Below are 20,970 nucleotides of genomic sequence, written 5' to 3'. Positions count from 1 at the left end.
GCACCACCTTGCAGCCCAGGTCAAATCATTTCACGTTATAAATATTTAAAAGCGAGCGCAGGCTCAATTCAGCATCATTTCGGTTTAAAATTAGACATCCTTAAATCTTTCAAATTAAATGAAAGTAAAACAGAAATGATTTTTGACAACTCTTATCGAAGGTATTAACAGTGTTTCAAGCTACTTATTTTAAAGTAGGAAAATTGGAATTGCCTTGTTTGTATCTGCAAAGCCCAGGACACTCTGGTAATAATATTTTTTTTTGTTTTTTTAATCTCAGAGAGTTTTTGTCTCTCCAGTAAAATAAAAGTTAGAGCCAAACAAGCGATCATTACTGGTGAAGTGATCCAGGGAGCCTGAGCTCCCATCAGTCCGGCTCCTGGATAAAAACGTTGATGCCCATAGTGTAAGAAACATCTGGGCCTTCAGAGCTGAACTGCTGCTGCAGCGCTCCAGGAGAATACAGGGCAGACCGCCGACTGACATGTTGCAACATTCTCTGAAGTGGCAGAGAAAGCAAGAAGCAGCATGACTTTGCTGCTGTGTGGACAGGAACGGGTGGAAATGAGGGAAAACATGACACTTACCCCAACCTGTTGTTGCTAGGCGCCAGCTGAGCCCTGATCCCTGAATGGAGCGTCACAGAGGACACGCCCCCTGCTCCTCACTGGGCGGGCCTCATCAATCATGGATGCAGACACAATCATTAAACATGGCGGGCGAGGCAAAAGGCAGGACTGATTGGATTTCCATCAGTAAGTAAGCTGGAAGCTAAAAGAAGCCAGCAGTGATGCATCGGCGTGCCTGCAGCAGCCGTTTCCATGGCGATATAACCACAGACTGCTCCGCCTTGCCGTGAGTTAGCAGAGTGCCTCCAGAAAAACTTTTCACACCCTCTAAGAGGTGGGCATTTAACGTTTATCATGAATATGATTAATGAATTAATAATCACGCTAAGATTTTGATTTATTGTTATGATAAATTCCAATTAATGATGTTTAAAATCCCTTCAGACTGTCTGTCTGATCTGGATGATTATTTTTACTATTTCTATCCACCGTTTGTTCAATAAAGGTGTATCAAGTTGTCCTAAAGAAGTACTTTACAAACTCAATGTTTTTCAACAGCAGGATTTAATTAGACCCATGGAGATGTGAATGATGTGCCATGCAGTCATAACCATAAAGTTACTTAAAAAAACAGTAATAATTCCTGTTATCACTTTTATAATTAACACCATCACCACAAAGTATCATTTTTTATTCATATCGCCGTCTTCTACCATCCAACTAGGGGTGGGCTATAAATGCATTTTATCAATTACCGTAATCCAATTATTGGTTTTTGAAGGCTTAATTTTTGGAAAATCTGGATTTTTTTTTCTCTCCAATGCATTCTGTAGATTTCCATAGTTCAGAGTGACGTCAGCACACACAGGGCGGCCATCTTGTTTACAACTACCATTTATTTATTCAAGTGATGTTTATGACAGGATATTACCAGAATAAAGTGGCAATTTTATGAGAACACCAGCATGAAAAATGGAAAGATTAAATGAGGAATGTTGAGCATCTTGTGAAGGTATACTTTGGTGTATGATTTACTCAAAATAGAAATAATCTTTAAATATATCAGCTTCAAATTATCATCTGTAGCAAGACTTTGAAACAATTGTGCTAACAACTGAGTATATTAAAAAAAAATCAACATGAACTGAGACGGCGACATCAGATCCTGATAACTGAGCTACTTTATCATTAAAATGCTTTTATTTTTTGTATTTTTAAGAGGTGTTTTTTGTGGTTGAGTTTTTATTCTGCTAATCATATGACTATGTTCTGGTAACGTCAGGGCCTGAAATAAAAGCCAAATGAGAGAAAATATTTTTTGTCATTTGTAATTTATTTTTAAGAAAAAAAAAAACAAACAAACAAAAAAAACAAGAATCAGTTAAAGCTTATTGTAACAATCTGATGTTATATTAAAAAATGTAAGAGCAATAGCAGCAAACTATACAATAATTTCCCAAGCCTAAACAGGATACAGGATTTTCAAAAAGCCTTGCCACAATTTCTCAACTTTGGGCTTTGACTAGGCTGTTCTAACAAACACTTCAATTTTAGGTTTGCTAAGAATAATCAATATTTCAATGACATGTCACAATATGACATTTTACTGGACGATAAATTGTCACACAAATGATTGCGATAAACCATAATATTTTGTTTTCAGATCATTTTAAAAGAATTAACTAATAAGTAATATATGGAAAATGTCATAATAATGCAAGTTGGCCCTCTCAACGTCCAATAAGCTGGAACACTGGAACTGGAAGATATGTTATATGTCCAAAATAAAACATGACACAAACTATTAAGGAAAAAAAACATGCAACCAAATCCATAAATAAACTGGATTATGATGTCTCAGTAAACAAAACTGACCTTCGAGAAATATTTATTATCAGAATGAAACTACTGAGATCATTTAAATTTATCATGTGATTAATTGATTAATTTCTTATTGTGACAATAATTATTCAATAACAAAAAAAGTGCATAAAAATCGATACAGACTGAGTCACTTTCATCTCTTAAGCGACCAAGTTGCTGAATCATCTTAAAGTAAAACACTTTTTGTTTTATTGTTTTGGAAAGGCTGCAAACAACTTCACATCACCATTTGCTGAGAAGTGTGAAACCACTGGCATTTGTAGTCAAAGTAGAATCATTTGAGGAGTTCCCTGCCCCGCCCCTCTGTTTCCTCCAGGAAGTCATTCCCTTTCCTTGGCTCGATTGGCTGCACGCTCGGGAGCAGAGGTTACCACGATCAAGTGTGCTAGCTTCTGCAGTCGTCCACTACAAGTATTAACGCATATTAAAAAACTATTAAAATAGACAGTTCTAGTTGTTTTTATTTGTCTGAAGTATTTGACAACATTATGCTCAACACACACTTTCAGGTCGTTGAGTTTGTCTTAAAACCGACCCAGAGGGAAGCTAACCAAACCAGCAGCTAGTCAGCATTACCTTGTGAGCTTTAAGGTTCAATTGTGGTCTCATCTGACAAGAGCATATTATTAATACTATTATTATTATTCATATTACTCACTTCCTCCAGGAAGCTACAATATTGAGATTGAAACTCAACATTGCACACACTCAGTCACTGTAATTTTTCTGTAAATCTGACCAATCACCTTAATGTGTTCTGTATTTCCTTCTTTTCTGACCAGTCACTGCAATTCAGCTGAATCTTGACCAATCCCATTTCCCCCCTTCTAATTCAACTTCCTGTTTCCCACAGTATCTTGAAAGCCAAACCTGACAACATGAGTGATTCTAAATGTTAACATCAGACTTTTTTTTTGCTGAGATGTTCTGAAGGATTTGCTTCTACTGTGTCTACAGTTCATGTTAGCCTGAATGAGACAATATGGAATTATTCTTTTGCACTTTGACCTCTCCTCAGGACAGCATTTGATTTGTCTGAAAACGTTATTTGCACTTTTAAACACTAACCATGTAAAAATCCTGTCTCTTTTTGGGAACGTCATATGCAGTGATTTCAACTTTTTAGTAAGACCGGGTTATAGCAAAAATAAAGCTTAAATAAATTGCTACTTTGACTTCAACGTTTCAAAAAAATGTGCTGCAAAAATCAGTAATTTTAGTCTGCAACAATCACAAAGATCATCACAATATCCTGGAGGGATCGGCGGTGAACATGGCTGCGCTGTCAACTTGAGGCAAACTGCTAAAGGAACTTATTCTCTACTTCACAACTATGTGCTACTTCTTTGTAGCCTCTGAAGCCAAATAGAACATGAATCTGTCTACAAGGCAAAATGTGTTTTTTCCCTCCCAAGAGATTAGAAAATCTTGCGATGGTGATAAAGCTGGTAAATATAGCAGCGTATTTTCTTCTTTCCTATCTTTCTCATCTGTGTTTCCGTTCCTCTGTGACCTTCAGCATTTTGGGCAGCATCTGTGTCCAGAGTGACGATCCGCTGTCCAACTATCATAACAGCTGGAATACATTAGTCAAACAATTACTACACTCCAAACAGTTCTATGAAATATAAATATTGACTCAAACTGATATTGCGATGACCAGATATTTGTGACATATTATGAAGCCTTATTGTTCTCCTTTTCTTGTGTTAAACTGACAATCTAAGCCTTCATCTAATCAGTTCGACGCGGCATACTGGAGTCAAAGACAGACACGCCAACTCGGGCAGATGGATATCTGCGAGTCTTTTTCACTGCAGCACTAAATGCATTTTAAATTGCCTCTCTCGTGCTCAGTCGTTGCGTCTCTCTGCCTCATTTCGCCGGGCGATGCTGCGCTCTGGGAACCAGAAGAGGCTAATTATGTGGAGCGCAACAATTAAACAGCTGCTGTGATGGGAAAAGGTGAAGGACAACAACCAGCAGCTCATGAAGTCCAGAAAATAATCAAATGAAGAGATGAAAGTAGACGTGAGAGGAGACGGAGCTAAAAGTGAGAAGCCAATCAGAACGGGTCGGGTCGAGTCGACCTGCAGCTTACAGGTTCCAGCATTAATGGACTGATGTTCTTCAGGCAGCTTTGCTTCCATAAGCCTGTCTAACCCGTCCTGAGTCCATCAGACATGGCCGTCTGACCGACTGCCTCTGAACCTGACCCACCGGCAGGTTGACAACCTGGGTGGATTGATGGGTCTCTTTTTCACTTCCTGTTGCTCTGGACCACAGAAACTGCAACTCCTCCACATCCAGCCCTGCTCTGATTGTCTCTCTAACATTTAGACCCTGTCTTGATTTCGGCAGATCTCATCTTCATCTGCAAACATGGAGAATGTCAACCTGGTGTTTGAGCCAGTCCGTCCCGCGTGAGGCACACCGAGCCCTTACCCTCTGGACGAAGCAAAATGGAGAACTAGGGGCTGGTTTTTACTAGGCTACCTCTGAGTGTGTTCTTTCAGCAAATGGCTTTTTTTTTTGTCTTTACACTCCAGTTAACGATGACCTTATTACTAAATTAGTTGACCATTATTTCAATAATCGATTATTCCAATGAATCGTTTCAGCCTTTCTTAGAAAAGCAAATTTGAGTTATTGGGAAGAAATTGCCAGTTGCAAAAAAGGTAATTACGGCAGGGAAATTATACAAATTATACATGCAACTACAGGGCAGAAGATCTGTCTGTAGGTTCTACCAGAGCAGATAACCAGTTATTAAACCTGCTGGTATCAGCCGGTTAAACTCCCAGGCTCTCTCAAGTAATTCACGTCTGCATTATGAGCATGTTTACTGGAAAAGTAATACTAAATTTAGTTGGTGTTTCTTTATAAGACGTTGAAACAGTATGAATATCATAACTGTAATAGAATTTTCATTATTGTAAATCATCTGTTCTTAATAACTCACCTGGTTAAATGAAGGTTAAGTAAAATTAAATAAAATGCATTCATTCATTTACATTTCGGTATTAGGTTGTTGTGAAACTACTGACCAACTTAAGGTCAAACTGTGAGAATCTCTTCTGGCCCATTTCTAACCCCAGCCGGACTCAGACCGCACACCTCACCACTGTCTGGCTGCACAGCCCTCACTTCACTGCTGGACCCGACTTCCTCATGCAGCAGCAGTTCCCCTCATGGCATCTCTTTACAGTCTTCCCCTAGAAACATAAAGAGACGCCCCCTCTGGACCTGCTCGATACTTTTCAATGAAGCATTTCAAAGCAAACGTGTCTTTAAAAAGACACTGTAGAACGGAGCTAACTGAGGGACATCTGCACCGATAACCGTCCCAGCAAGAAAACTACCCTGGACGGTGTCCGTCTAAATGAAGACCCCCACCCCCTTTACCAAAACGTTCACCCGGAAACGGGGGATGTGTCTCTGAGAAGAGCTGCCCGCGTCAGGTCACACATCTGCCGCTGCCGTCAGGTAGCAGGTGGCGGTGACCAGCGGGGGATCGCCGAGCAGGTGAGCTGCTGAGCGGCTGCTACCTCCGGCTCTCCTGTTAGCCCTCCCCTGTACCCCCCACCGCCCCGCTCACTTCCTGCACCCGGAGAGAAGTTTACAGGAAGAAAAGTCGCCTACCTTTGATGGGCCGTTCAACGGTAGAGAGTTTGTTTTGGTCTTTGGTCGACATCCTCGCTGCCTGCTGGCCGCGGGCGGACACGGAGCTGAATCCGAACCAAACTTGACAGATTCCTCTCCAGCTAGCAGGCTAGCTGGGCTGGGCTAGCCGCGCTAGCAGCGGGGCGTCTCAGAGCGGCAGAGAGGACAGCCGCAGTCAGCTTCCAGGCCGAGCAGGACTCAACCCCGACGCGGATAAGAGGAAGGCGCTGACGGAGATAATGGCTCTGTCCAGCTAACTGTAGCCCTTCCCGAGCTCTGCGGTGCAGAAAAGCCGAGCCGCTGTCACCGTGTGTGTGTCGGATGAAGCGGCCCGGGGGGGCAGCACCGATCTCTGGCTCCAGCAACACGGCGCCGCGCCTCAGATCATATCCCGACTTTATCCTTTTATTCTCGGACCAGCTGCATCTGTTACAGGCCGCTGCGCTTTGGGTTTTTTTTTTTTTTTTTATCGTGATCCGATGTGTCGTCCAGACCCTCTGTCGGATTACAATAATCCGCCGCAAGCGGATTTCCTATAACATGGCTCGACGCGGGGATCTGTGGGTAGTGTAGTATTAATGTGAAATTTAGGCGCCGCCTTCATACTGTAGTCGCTGAGGCCACTCCATGCAGCTGCCTGGGCCCAGACACGCTGCTCTTTAGCTCAATGTACCTCGCCTAGTTCCAATAACATGTCACGTACATATTCCTCTCAGTTCAATATATCATACAAAAGTTCATTTATGTCACTGATTCAGTTCAAAAAGCTTGATAACAAGGAATTGGTAAACTCTGCTGCTTGTGCACTTTTTTCTACAACACTTTTTCTTTTCACTAAACTTTCCGTTAACATGATTGGACAAAGCACTCTGTGAGTGTGAACAACCAGTTTCTTAAGCAATTGCCTTTAGTGGTTTTATGTCTTTGTGGAGGGTGTGGTCTAAAATAAACCACTCTGTATGTAGTGAGTCATTTACACATCAAGTTTCCATTTTTAAGTGAATTACTGAATTAAATCATCTTTTAAATTATATTCTAATTTATTGGGATGCTTGTATCATTTCAAAAAGTGGGACTTACAAATTAAAGCTTCAGAAATGCATATATTTAATACAATTTATAGTTTAAATTAAATGTATTCTCAAAAATAAAGTGGCTTAATTTCCTGAAAAGAACTTGATGCCACTGATTGGTCCACTTTTATCTTAAAAATTTTATTATGAAAGATGAATTTAGGAACCTGCGACAGATTGGCGATCTGTCCAGGGTGACCCCGCCTCTCGCCTGGAATGTTAGCTGGAGATAGGCACCAGTAACCCTCCTGGCCCCACTAAGGGATAAGGGTGTAATAAAATGAATGGATGGATGGATGGATGGATGGATGGATGGATGGATGGATGGATGGATGGATGGATGGATGGATGGATGGATGGATGGAATTTAAGAACAATGTTTTGATGTGCTAACAGTTTTTCATGCTGGCAATTCACCTATGAGATTATATTCACAGTAATAAGATATATGTTAATTAATTGCCTCCCAGAAATCTTTGATGCATATTTTTTTCCCGGGTCACTTGGGGTGTGGAATTCTGCATATTTTGGTATCAATCTGATACCAAGTAAATACAGAGCCAGTAAGTATCGTCAATACTTATACCGATACTTATTATTTAAATATTATATATTATCAGACTTTGGACCTTTAGGTGTTTTTGTTATTTTTCCTTTAAAATATTTTTGTTAAAACCAACAACAGTATTTAGATAAAAAATGTTTAGGTGTCAACAAAATGCTTTGATAGCACATTTATATGATAAACAGAACCAATACATTGTCCTGTGTGCAATGATTTATAAATAAACTAAGTGCAAAGGATTATAATGTGAAACAAAACCAAAGCTAAATATTTTTTCAAATTACAATTTAGGAACTACAGTACAAAAATAAAATAACATTTCAAGAGGGAATCTGAAACTAAAGTTTATAATGTCGACTTATCAACATTATGGATATACTGTATACAAACTGACTATTTATGCTGTCACAGCCTGATCATTAGAGAAGCTGAAGCTGATAAGCATTCCACAGCTTCCCTCTGTCCATCTAATCAGCAGACTGACTGCTGAAGGAGGAGCAGTGCCTAAAACGATCAAAACATTCAGTTGGACTGAAGTGTGCTTCCTGGAAATCTGATGTATTTCCTCATAAAGCTTTGAAACATCAGTTGTTGTTTTTTTTTGCTGTTTTTTTCCTCTGCTCTGCTGCAGTCTAATGTAACATGCAAACAAATATTAAAAGTACTGAAGCCACAGTTCAGCATCAGTGACTGTGAAACCTTCAGTGAAGTACTGCTGATCTGGTGTCTGCTGTTTCACATGTGTTTTATGAGTACAGAAAAGCAGAGTGGAGCAAGCCCACCCCCGTGTGGACACCGACCAAACTACAAGAAAACAACAGAAATCTGAAGTGACAGTGGAGCACAGCGGGCCAAATCCGGCCTCTTCTAAGTATTTTTCCATCCATCCATTTTCTAATACCCTTGTCCCTTAGTAGGGTCAGGAGGGCTGCTGGTGCCTATCTCCAGCAAATGTTTCGGGCAAGAGGCGGGGTTCACCTTGGACAGGTCGCCAGTCTGCTGCAGGGCATCTAAGTATTTATGTGGCCCTCTACTCCCAAGAGGGCCACATAAATAAAACTTTTAAGATAAAAGTTGTGTGCTTAAATATTATTCTATCAATAAAATTAAAGCAGATTTTTTTTTTATCAGTATACTAACTGATTACATCATTGTAAAAAGATGTGCAACATCATTTATTTTCAAGACGGAATGCAGAGACAGCTATTTATTAATATTCTAAGTTTGGTAAAGCTGCAATATGTAACCTTTAAAGAATATGATTTTTACATATATGTTAAAGCTGTCACCATGTTGTGACAGTACAATATGAGATAGATAATCTGTGAAAAGATCCCTCTCTTCCACTTCCTCCCTGAGCTGCTACTGCTGTCTGAAGAAACCCAAAGCTCCCGTTCAAAAACAACCAATCAGAGCCAGGAGGAGGGGCTTAGCTCTGTCACTCAAACTCAAAGTATCAGTATCCAGTATTGGTATCATGACACTGACCCTGTATTTACTTGTCATTGGATTGATACTAAAATATGAGGTACACTTCTAGCTGCAGCATCTTTGTCAAATACAGGTCAAGAGATGTAACCTGAATGTTCTTTATTCAAGATGAAATAAAGTCAAACAAGCCTCAGCTGTAAATGTTATAAAATTATTAACCGTCTTTAAAAGACTCCCTTATTCCAGTAACTGATTTTCAATATGTTATCTTGAAAAGTAGTGCAGTTGTGAGTTAACCTGAGATCTATCAGGATAAACATGTAGACATTATCACATAAAAGTTTTACCCAGCAGGAGAACTTGATTACAAACAGTGTGTGTTCTCAGAGCATGAAACTGCAGCAGCGCCTTGTGTGAGTAAAACTTCACAGCAGAAGATCATATCCAGTCCCAGAATGTTCAGTAACTTCACTCAGCTCCTTCAGACTAGCCAGCAGCAGTTAGTCAGGCTCAGTACCAGGCTCACAACCAGACTCAGAACCAGGCGCTGTACCAGGCTCAGTACCAGGCTCAGAACCATGCTCAGTACTGGGCTCAGCTGCAGGCTGGTGCCTGTGCATCCATCATGACGAAGAACCCCAGGGAGTACGGCAGAAGCTTCAGGTGTTCAGCAGGAGGAAGCTGAGTGCCGTTGAGCTCAGGGAGAGTTTTATCATCCACCATCTTCAGCAGCTCTCCATTCAGCTGAACAGACCTGCAGGGAAAACAGAACACACACAGTCAGGACAATGCAGGTGAGGGCAATGAGAATCAAGCAGATCTCCAACAGTCCACAAAGAGCCAGACTGTCACGTTTACTGAAGTTCTGCTCATAATAAGGTCGGTGCATCAGTAACTTCCTCTAGAACCCTCAAAGTTCATCTGGTCAGTTTGTCACTTTCACCACTAGATGTCACCCTACTCCTGCTCATACCTTATTGCTACATGATTGCTACAGTCCATCATTAGATGGCGCTGTCAGTCAAACACAAAAGCCTTAGTTTTGCTGACATCAGCAAATGGCTGAAAGCAAAGGTCCAGCTGCATCAGTCTGGTGTGTTTGTGTCCTTTGTAACTTCTGATGTTGACCTGACTGAACCAAAGCGTCCAGCAAGCAGTGGTCTGAAGAATTAATGACCCTTACAAAAGCACACAGTGGTCCACAATGTCACTGTAATGTCAGGAACCCGGAGAAAAGAAGAACTCTGAATGCACCAAGGTCAGTGGTTATGTTCTACACTCCCTCCAGCCCCTCCTTCTGTTCCCATTGCTTTTACATGTATCAGTGGACACACGCTGTGGGATTCACATCCACCCAGACCCAGCTGTTTCCACACAGACTCTGCCCTGGAAGCAGGGTGGAGCGAGAGGTGGGTGTTGAAAAATACCTCATCTTCTTCTGGTGTATAGTTCTTATTTCTGTTCTGGCGGCTTCGTGTCAGTTCGTTCAGATCATCAGGACAGGTGAAGTGGTGAAAGAGTTTATTCTAATCAGCAGACTGATATGAGCTGAAATCAGTCTCTCCATGTTAGCAGCGGTTGCTAATCACATACTGAACTCTAACGTCTCTCTGTTCGACAGCCACAGCCAGGCAAAGGTGTGAAAAAGAGCGACAAAAGCAGAGGAGGAGGGTTAGCAGACCCAGCAACAGTCTTCATTCCCTTCTGCTGCCACTTGATATTAAACACGACTCAACTCCAGGTGTTATTGAGTCACTTCAGCACATCTGTACTCACTGACTTTTAATACAGAGTGAGAGATTCATGTTTTGCCCTTTTTATGTTTCTGTTTCTCTCTTATGCTGTGTTTGTATTTTCCTTAATGTTGGAATTATTGTTATTTGTTATTTTTGCGTGCACACTTTGGTCAGTGGCAGTTGTTTGTAAAGGTGCTGTATAAATAAATGTAATTTAATTTGATTCAGTCAGAGGTTAGTTCAGATTTGTTGCAACACAGACTGCTACTGGTGTACCCTTCTGCCCACACCATCACCATCTACCACTATTAGAAGAACTAGAAATGAGGTATTTTTTTTATTGAATTAAAGAAGGATCAAGAATGTAAATGGGGGAATTTTCATCTAATTTCTCCTATTTTGCAAATAAAAACCTTGGACTTTCTCTAACCATTTAGCACAGAAACATTACAAACAAATAACTTAAAGTCTCAAAACAGCCGCTGCCACAAGCATCTGCTCCATCACTGTCCACAAACTTTTCTCTTTCCTCTGGGAAAGTGTTCTGACTTAAACCACTGTCAACAATTCACATGACAGGAAGCACCAGACAAAAATAAATTAAATCTTCCGCGTGACTCTGTGGCTCTCAGTTAGGGGGAAAAAAGGCTGTATTGAGAGGAGAGAGACACCTGGACTGCAGTCCTTCCTCCCCCGGCTGGTTGGACTGGAGAACAAAAGCGTCCACTGTGCTGCTGGAGACGCCGGTAGGAAGTGAGATCCTCACTGGCTTCCTGCTCAGGTTCATCCATATCAGCACCACGGCTCCGCCAGGGTAACTGCACACAAAACAAAACAAAACACAGCATCTCACCTTGGGCTGTCACTAGATCTTTACACCAGCTTCACCTCTTTGAACCACCTTAAACTTTAAACAGGCAGCAAACATTTCCTTTGTCTCGACCTCTTGATCAGTTTGTTTCTCCGTGCTTCCTGAACATGTTTGTCTTGTTTCTGTGAGTACCTCTTCCTGTTGGCGCAGTGCAGATACAGCCTCACTCTTTTACTTCTGCCGGAATCAGAAACGAGCTGAAGCTTCAACACCTCCGGTCCGACGAGTCTCTTATAGAGGAGCGACAGCCAGTAATCCTGGAAGAAGAGCCAACAATTCAGACAGAGGAGGGTGATTCAAAAAGATGCCAGAAAATCAAATCAGATGACTGAGTAGAGAGAGAAAAGTATGAGCGAATAAAATCAAACCAAAATAAAGGTTCCAGTTTGTTATGATGTTAAACTGAGTTTCAAACACTCTGGGTTCCTTTATTTGTGTCTTTTAAAACCGGTTAAAACTCCTCTATGCAGAGTGGATCTAAACTCAGCAAAGATTGATCCTTGGTCCAGCATGAAGACCAGAAGAAAGTGACGATGAAATTAGACAGTCAAGTCTTCAGATTTATTCCTGCCCTTACTTTTGTGTATATGCTATTGCCTAGCAACTATAGTGGCAGAAGGTGTTTTAGAGGACACTGGGGACGAAAGTAACACCATCAGTTCCACCATTTAATGACAGATAGAAGCTATGATATTCTTTCATTATTTAGCCATTCCCTCCAGCTTTCAGCCCCACAGGGCTGAAAGCTGGTGTGTTCCAATTTTATTAAGAAAAACTTATTTTCAAGTAAGAAAGTCATTTCATGAAATAAACTTTGCTTGGTTCTTCTCACACAGTTACAATTAGAACCTTATGAGAGTCATTTGAAAATGTAGCTTCCCAAGAAAGTGTGCTGCGTTTTTCCTCAGCTCATTTCAAAGCACAATGCTAACACAGTTAGCTAAACAATGGCTAACAGCAGTGGAGAAGGTTCTAATGCAGTGTTACAACATCCTTATCTATTAATAAATGCAAAAACAATTTTACTTTTCATTTTATTCATTTAAAAAAGCATGACATTAGTAATGAAAGCGATAGACGCCATTGTGGGTCCATTGACCCACATCTGTAACTTATTATTTACAACAGGATCGTTTCCATATTAAATGAAAATCCCCAAAGTTACTCCGACAGTCAGCAGGATCCCAGATCAGATTCCCGGCTGAGCACGGAGTCTGGCAGCATGGCTTCATCCGGACAAGACCTGATCAGCGACAGAATGATCCTGGAGTTTCCCCCGGACATCAGCATTTTTCATATCTATCATTCTATGGATGCTTTATCAGCAACTTCAGTAGCGTTTTTATTATTTTTGCATCAACTCTCTGAGTCACCTTGTAAAGAGACCCAGTGGATTGAAACGACTGAAAGTGTTTTGGGAAGTCCAGAGCCGTCTTACCGGGAGGGGGTCCAGGTCGTCATCGATCATGTGGTAGCTCCCGGCGCCGACCAGTACCTGCCTCATCACCACATCCAGGCCCAACCTGGCTCCTAGACCCAATTTATCCAGCCACCTGCACACACCACAAGTCTGTTTGTTTTCCACAACTGAAAATATTCAGCTCTAAAAGTGAGCTTAGCACATGCCCTCATGTTAGCATGAGCTGCTACCGAGCTAACATTCTTGCAATTAACGTTTTATTTTCAGTCTTCTTTTTCTCCTTCTTTGTTTCTTGAATGATTTTGTTCACATTTGTCAGGTGGTTTTAGCTTTAGTCAAAGGCTTTCAGTAGTAAAATATGAAGTTTATTAATAATAAAAGGTTTCTGGGTTTTGGATAAACTTCAGAACTGATTTGTTACGTTATCATTTTATGAGACTGAAGTGAACAGTCAGCTGCTCTTCTTCCCCTTTTGGATCCAAAATCCATTGCACCATAAAACCATAACATCATACACCTGCTGATAAACTGTGCAGACCTTTCAGTAATGACTTGTGAACATCGTCACACCTGTTGAACATTACAACCATCATCAGTAAAGATATATTCAGAAACTCAGAATCTTGTTCCGATTAGTCCTGTTTGTCAGATTAAAAGTAACTTTTAAGACTAACAACCAGGTAGAACCAGGAATTAAATACACTTTCTGTGTTAAAAAAAATATATATATATTAGTCTGATGTAATGATTTCAAATGTCATATTTTCATTAACAGAATATTATCAGAATTAACAAATAAAGGCTTGAAAACATCCATCTACGTGGAATTAATCTATAAAATATGTTTCACTTATTGAACTACTGAGCGAAATGAACTTTTCAATATTCTAATTAACTGAGTGATGGTAAGCGGTAATGTGATGTAATAAACATGAAGTTGATGATGTCATCAACAAACCCACTGTCATCTGGTTAAAGCAGCAGCACTGTGAGGATCATGTTCATTTAACACAATTCAGCCTGATCTGCTTTGTGAGAAACTCCAGAGGTCAAAGGTGAACGTTTCAATAATCACCTGGTTCTGAGACAGACCACAGTTTGTGAGACTGACGGACTGTGTGTCTAATCGGGAGCACCACAGGGCTCTGTTCTCTCACCATTCCTTTTCACTATCTACACTTCAGACTTCAGCTGAGTATTTCTGGTTCTGATGAGCATCAGGAGCCTCTGTTTCCCTTTCCAGCCCTCAGAATTACAGCCTGAACACACCGTACAGCTTCAGCTGATCCTCAACATGATCTTTTCTCAGCAGCAGTGATCACTGAATGAATCAGACTTTATTCTAGTTAAATGTGAAGTTTTCCTAAATAGACCTGGACTCACATGAATCCAGAGACGAAGGTGTCCGACAGTCCCCGCGCGCCACCTCCGTAGGCCGAACTCGTCTCTCCAAGCCACACTGGTTTCCCCGGAGACTCCTGCTGTACTCTCTGAGTCACACAAGGAACAAACAATGAAACATCTCTGTCATCAAACCCTCAGCCAACCAGCTGCTGCAGTCTGACGCCGTTACCTCCAGAACCTCATTGGTTTTCAAAGCCAGGGTGTCCAGAACTTCAGGATCTAGAAAATCCTGTAGTGAAGTGTCTCTGCCGTTCACATAGTAACTAGGAGACAGAGGAGAGGACAGTGTGATGGAACCATCATGTGAAAGCAGCCATCGCTTCAGGGATGATTTCATATCTAATCAATGATTGGCTGAGCTCAGGGTGTGAAACCACAGAGGAACCAGAATCTATCAGCAGCTGCAGCAGTTCCAGCAGCACTGACTGTCCAAAAACCCTCATGTGGCTACAGATCCGTTTGGACAGAGCTTCTGCAGCGATGCTGCAGCTGATGTTTTGGTGCTGCTGAGGAATGTGGTGGGCGTGGCGACTGTCAACTCACTGGTGCCAGGTACAGGCGTTGATGGCCTTGGCTCCACTATGCAGGAAGCTGCGGCAGAAACACGGGGAGGAAACAGTTAGTGAATTTATAAAGTTAAACTAAAGCAGAGTGAGGATCCACTGACGTCTTCTTCAGTCCAGTAATGAAGCAGTCAGCAGGTTAGACTCTACAACCATCACCGCTTCCTGCAAACTCAGTCACTGTTTACATCCCTGCTGGCATTTGCTCAACCATTTGCAGTTTTGCTCATTTTTAACATAATTTCTGCTGTTATTGCACTTCAGTTTTTCTGTGTTTTTTCATGTTCACACATTATGTACTTTTTAAAAAGTCATCCTACTCAGATGCACATCTCTTGGATTGCGAGTACAAAATTTCTGTTCTAATAACTGCACAGTATTTTTATGTTAGAATCTTGTGCAGTACATTATTATTGCTGTTATTGTTCATCTTGTTTTTTATATATGTATATCTTTAAACACTTATTTGAAACTTTTTTGTGTGAACTTGCATATCTTCATCCTGTTGTTACATCTGAATTTCCCCTCTGAGGTTCAATAAAAGTTTTTTTCTATTTTGCTCTATTAGCAAACGAGACGTCCATGTGTTTTTCAGATGCTCTCCTTATTATTCATAAAAACTATCAATTTTCATGAAGAAAACAAAACCATTTGTATAGTTCCATTTGTGATGCAAATCCACATCAGGTGCAGACCTCTCCAGCAGATCCGCCCTGCGGTCCCGCGGCTGGCCCACATCGGGTCCGAACAGCCCGGCGTCCCGGTAGAGTTTGAACTCTGACATCATCTTTCTGAGACGGGTGAAATCGACTCCCAGCTGATTTCCATCCACACGGATCCCAGCCTTCTTCTCAAAGCTGTTTGGCTCTGCAGACACACAGAACACCGTCAGTATGAGACTCTCACCACATGGAGACACGGAAGTGAAACTCAGACGTCACGAAAGAAACCACAGAGTTTCAGTATTACTCCAGGTTTGCTGCAATAAACTGTAAAAAGGGAAGAGAGAAAGAAGAAGCTCATCTGATAATCGGCTTAAAAGGTTTCCTGATTCCCATAAAGCTCAACGTTCATTGCTGAATTTGGATCATGATAAAACCACACAGACTCAGATCCTCTCTACAACAAAAGAACAATCTTCAGAAGTCCATCCAGCTTTCTGTTTCTGTTGCAAACAGACTTTCTAAAGGAACTTGAAACTTGGAGCTGCAGACATTTCTCACTGTCTTAGAGATGAACTGATAGCAGCAACATTACAACCACAAATTTCCACTTTCATCCCAAACTCAAGTTTTTCTTTGCTGTTCAGACCAGAGAAAAACATAAAGTTTAAACTCTGACTCTGTCCAAAGTTTGAACTCTGACATCATCTTTTTGAGATGGATGAACTCGACTCCCAGCTGATTTCCATCCACATGGTGTGTGTTGTTGTGTGTTGTCACATCAACAGTCCTCTATTAAGAGAGTAAAAACCTTTTTTTCAGTGAGTACTGAGAAGTAGATGTGCAGTTTTTGCTAATTGCTGCTGGCTAGTCTGAAGAAGCTCAGTGAGAGAGGCATGGGGGAGGGGCTGCTCTGTGGGGTGGAAGCTCAGTTGGGGTCTGCAGTGTCAGGATGGAGCTGAATGGAAAAGTCGGTGCTCAGTGAGAGCAGACATTTCTGTAAACCAAATTATAGCCATGGGAGACTAAAGGATTCCTCAAACATGTATGAAAGAATCAAGGTAACATGCCAGGTATGTTCATGATGATAATATAAAGTTCAAAAAAGTGGATTTTATACTGCTCCTTTAAAATTTGTGGAAACGTAAAAAAAGCTCTCAGGGTTTTGTGTTAGATTCAAAGAGCTGCGGGTGTCAGATCCCTGAACTGAGGACTGCTGAAGGCAGCTGGATTTTATTTATGGGTATCAGATTAAAGGGAGTTAAATACAATTGCAGATTACACTTTTCAGATTTTTATTTTAAAACAATTTTTAAACAGAAAAGAAGCTTGCATGTAGTACTTTGTGCTGGGCTATTGCATAAAATCCTGATAAATTTCTTTTACATTTTGTGATTGTAAGATTACAAAATGTGAGGGAGTTTCAGGGATGGATGTTTCTGCAAGGCGCCATATTCTGGACAGGATACGTTTCCTGATGAAGACGCCCTCCTGTTCCTTCCTCAGCCTCCTAAGCAGAGTGAAGACAAAATAATAACTTCCTGGTTCTTAACACACTACAGATGGAGACGTTAATTAATTACTGACTGAGTTTCATCACAGTGAAGCAGGTTAAGGCTACATGGATGTCACCACAGTGTTTGAATCTGTCAATGTCTCTTTCCTTTGTGAGTTAGGCTTAGTTAACTGAGCAGTTCATGACACTGCCTGAAGCCCACCCTGCTCCCTCACTGAGGCTGGTGTCTGAGTTATAACTGTGAGAGCAGATGCTAACCGTTTCCCAGCTCCCAGGACATCTCGTACTGTTTGGAGTCGCAGTAGCGGAGCAGAGAGCGGGCGTTGCTGCTGTTCCAGCTGTTGTCTGCCGTCCGGAGCAGCGCGTTCAGGCCGAAGATGAGATCCAGGCTGCAGCAGCTGCTGAAGGAGTGCAGCAGGTCCACGGTGAGCTCTGACAGAGACAGACAGCCATCAGGAGACACCCGCAGCTTCAGAAGACAGCCGGCCGGACATCCAGAACCTACCTGTGAAGTGGACCGGGTTGTACTGATTCTGCTGCTCCTCCTTGGCGAGGACAAGCTGCTGCTGGGCCCAGTCTTGCTTCAGTCTCTGCTCCAGCCACCAGGGCAGTCGGACACTGCTGCAGGGCTCACCTGAGGGGGCGAGAGCCGCTGGTCAGAGGACGAGTTCTCATGACTAAAGGAAGCCATCAGAACACAAACTGCTGAACATGGCATTTATTTCAACACAGTGAGAATGTGTTGTGTTGTTTATTTCTGCAAATACGCTGCAGTCCTGTAAGCTGGAGGAGTGTGATACTGCATGGTATCAACATGATACCAAGTAAATAAAGTGCCAGTATCGCCAACAATAGTACCAATACTTATTTAGAAATAACATTTCAGGAGGAAAACTGTCATCTATCTGACAAGAGAAGTCATTATCAATCTGAAAATGATACTGGCTTGGTATTGATATTATCAAAATTATATATTGTTACAATTAAAGGGGCGGTATTTTTCATTTTCAAGGCACATAATCCCATTTAATAGCAAAATCCATTGATATAATAATGCTGTTTTATATCAAATATGGTTGAAAAGAAATTTTACTTTCTGATTTATTGCGTTGAAATTGAGCCTCTGTCTCTTTAAAAACTCCTGCTCTTTCTGAAACTCCACCTCCAGGAAGTCATTACAATATGGCTCCTCTATTAACCCTTTCACAATGTTTTTACCAGTGTTGCAGTGAGAAGTAGCTGCTATAATGAGTTCCACCTGGTGGAATCCACAGTTCCACCAGGTGTTTGCTAATTGCTGCTGACTAGTCTGAAGGAGCTGAATGGCGGAGGGCTGCTCTGTGAGGTGGAAGCTTGGAAACTACAGCTCAGAGGAGAAGCTGCTTCTCTGAGGTGCTAGGTCGGCGTTTTGCACAACTGAATGGTTGCCATGGAGACTGAAGGGTTTCTCAACATGCAAGAAAGAATCAAGGCAATACTCCAGGTATGTTGTTGAGGAGGGAATAACATTATAACATGATGTTAATCTCAACAAAGTTGATTTCACATAAGACTGTCCCTTTACGATATGTTGCTTCTCAGAAGAAGAAGAAGGAGTAGAAGAAGAAGAAGAGGAAGAGACCTGGATCCAGCTGCTGGCTCCTCTGAGGACTGAACACCATGAAATCCTGCTTGGTTCCCCCGAACCTCAGAAAGGCTGGACTCAGAGCCGTGGCCAGAGTCCGGATCCTCTGAGACCTGCAGAGGAAACATGGTGGACAGAACTCAGCTCAAACACCCGAACACAGCCGCCTCCCTCACTCTGGTCCTCATGTAGCCTGCTGACTGTCTGCTCTGAACAACTGTATCATCATCATCATCATCATCATCATCACCATTATTTTTATCATCAGATTAGAGGCAGAAGCTCTGTCACTACTCTGCTACTTTCTGAATGTGTCTCATGGAGGTTCTGAGGAGCACACGCTGACATACAGAGGGGAAAATAAGTATTTGACACACCACTGATTTTTCTTTTTTCCCCTCTTCAAAAGAACAGAGACATCTGTTCTTTGGAACAGATGTCCAAAGAACAGACATTCAGGTTGATGCCTCAACCTGAAGTTGAGGCATCAGGTACGCCTCAACTTTGAGGTGTACCTGATGCCTCAAAGTTGCATCAGGTACTAGCAGTATAATAAAAAATAATCCAGAAAAACAATGTTTTATGATTTCCAAGCAGTTGGCAGAGAAGGCAACTGATGTTATGAATGAACTGATAACTTTATCAGTCTGGGAAGTGTTACAAAGCAGCTGGGATGAAGCAGTTATATATTTTATTTCACTTTACTATATTTAAAATAATAGTTTAGGACACGATTCAAGGCTTTTTATTTGTATTTTATCAATTATGTTCTGGTTGTTTAATTTATGTTCTCTAGGTTTTGGCATATTCCTATTCCGTTAATTTATTTGTTCATTACTGAGTTAAGGGGCATTATTATGCAAAATCATTCTTTTTTTCTAGCTTTACATCATGTTAATACTATTCCCTTATTAAACAAACAAACAAAAAAGTTAACAAATGACAGCATCTTGGTTCGCCAGAGCAAAAGTAAAATAACGTCAAAAAACAGAACAATTTCTTACCACCTGTATTCTTCTTTTTTCTCACTTTGTGTGATTTACGCCACACGGACACTGTTGCCATGGCAACTCAAGCTGTTTTTTTTAACTTAAAACCTTTTCCTGAGCTGTGAAATGAGCTATAAGAAATAATCCTGTAAATTTACAGTAAAATACTGGTAGGTACAGAAACCAGAATTTTACTGTAAATTTACAATATCTGCACCGTAATCTAATGTGACAGTAGATTACTGCTAAAGTAAATACAGATGTTGGTTAATTTAGCTGCCAGTAATTTACTTTAAATGTACATATTGAACTCTGTAATTTTAAAAGTAGTTTACTGTTAAAATAAATATAGTTAAACTAAATATACAGTAATATACTGGCATCTGCCAGTATTTCGCTGTAATTTAGTTTTCTACTCCATTTACTTTATTAGTAAGTAAATTGATCTTTTCTTTATCTGAAAGAAAAGGTTGTGAAACATTTCATGGTGCAGCTTTACAGTAGAGAGTAGCACTAAAACTGCTGAAATTGGTGCAGTTTTAAAATGCATTATCATTACGTCACTTCACAGCAGAGGATGAGATAAAATTCTTTAGGACAGAATTTTCATTTAAACACACTCTTATCCCACAAACCTTATATGGGCGCCCCGGGTGCCACTGACGATAAACCGCCACATATTTGCTTCACAACAGAAACACACAAGGGCTCAAACTCTAAATTACACTAATAAAACAAAACTAAATCATTTCTAACAATAAAGGAAGAATAAATTAATAAGGTCTTAAATGAACAGCTGGGGGGGGGGAGGAAAATGATCTGTATAACAGCTGCCGGAGTGAGTGAGGGTGGGCTTTCAGTTCAAAGGTGAAATGAAAGCGGTCAGTTCAGAGCGTCATTTTGAGTCAGAATCAGAACCTCACAGAACAATCAGAACCTCACAGAACAATCAGAACCTCACAGAACAATCAGAACCTCACAGAACAAACAGAACCTCACA

At 41.1% G+C, this 20,970-nt stretch overlaps 2 protein-coding genes across 5 annotated transcripts in view; both read right to left on the bottom strand.

Moving 5' to 3' along the window:
- ppp3ccb (protein phosphatase 3, catalytic subunit, gamma isozyme, b) overlaps positions 1-6,683 on the bottom strand; it is a 33,305-nt gene extending 26,622 nt beyond the window's left edge. For all 4 annotated transcript variants that reach the window (XM_007572726.2, XM_007572727.2, XM_007572728.2 and 1 more), the window contains exon 1: positions 6,096-6,683. In XM_007572726.2, the coding sequence (XP_007572788.1) occupies positions 6,096-6,147 (52 nt within the window). In that variant the 5' untranslated portion in view covers positions 6,148-6,683. The remainder of the gene's footprint in view (positions 1-6,095) is intronic.
- A 2,634-nt stretch (positions 6,684-9,317) lies between these two features.
- The window catches only part of hpse (heparanase), a 12,999-nt gene continuing 1,346 nt past the window's right edge, over positions 9,318-20,970 (bottom strand). Inside the window, exons 2-12 of the mRNA XM_007572725.2 lie at positions 18,979-19,094; positions 17,863-17,991; positions 17,616-17,789; positions 15,875-16,046; positions 15,160-15,207; positions 14,786-14,879; positions 14,596-14,702; positions 13,231-13,345; positions 11,925-12,049; positions 11,593-11,739; positions 9,318-9,939 (exon numbers count right to left, since the gene is read on the bottom strand). Coding sequence (XP_007572787.1) covers positions 9,780-9,939; positions 11,593-11,739; positions 11,925-12,049; positions 13,231-13,345; positions 14,596-14,702; positions 14,786-14,879; positions 15,160-15,207; positions 15,875-16,046; positions 17,616-17,789; positions 17,863-17,991; positions 18,979-19,094 — 1,387 coding nt within the window. The 3' untranslated portion in view covers positions 9,318-9,779. The remainder of the gene's footprint in view (positions 9,940-11,592; positions 11,740-11,924; positions 12,050-13,230; positions 13,346-14,595; positions 14,703-14,785; positions 14,880-15,159; positions 15,208-15,874; positions 16,047-17,615; positions 17,790-17,862; positions 17,992-18,978; positions 19,095-20,970) is intronic.

Source organism: Poecilia formosa, unplaced genomic scaffold, assembly GCF_000485575.1.
Source record: "Poecilia formosa unplaced genomic scaffold, Poecilia_formosa-5.1.2 Scaffold307, whole genome shotgun sequence".
Taxonomy (NCBI): domain Eukaryota; kingdom Metazoa; phylum Chordata; class Actinopteri; order Cyprinodontiformes; family Poeciliidae; genus Poecilia; species Poecilia formosa.
The sequence above is the reverse complement of the archived record's forward strand: the minus strand, read 5'-3'. Positions and strand labels throughout refer to the sequence as shown.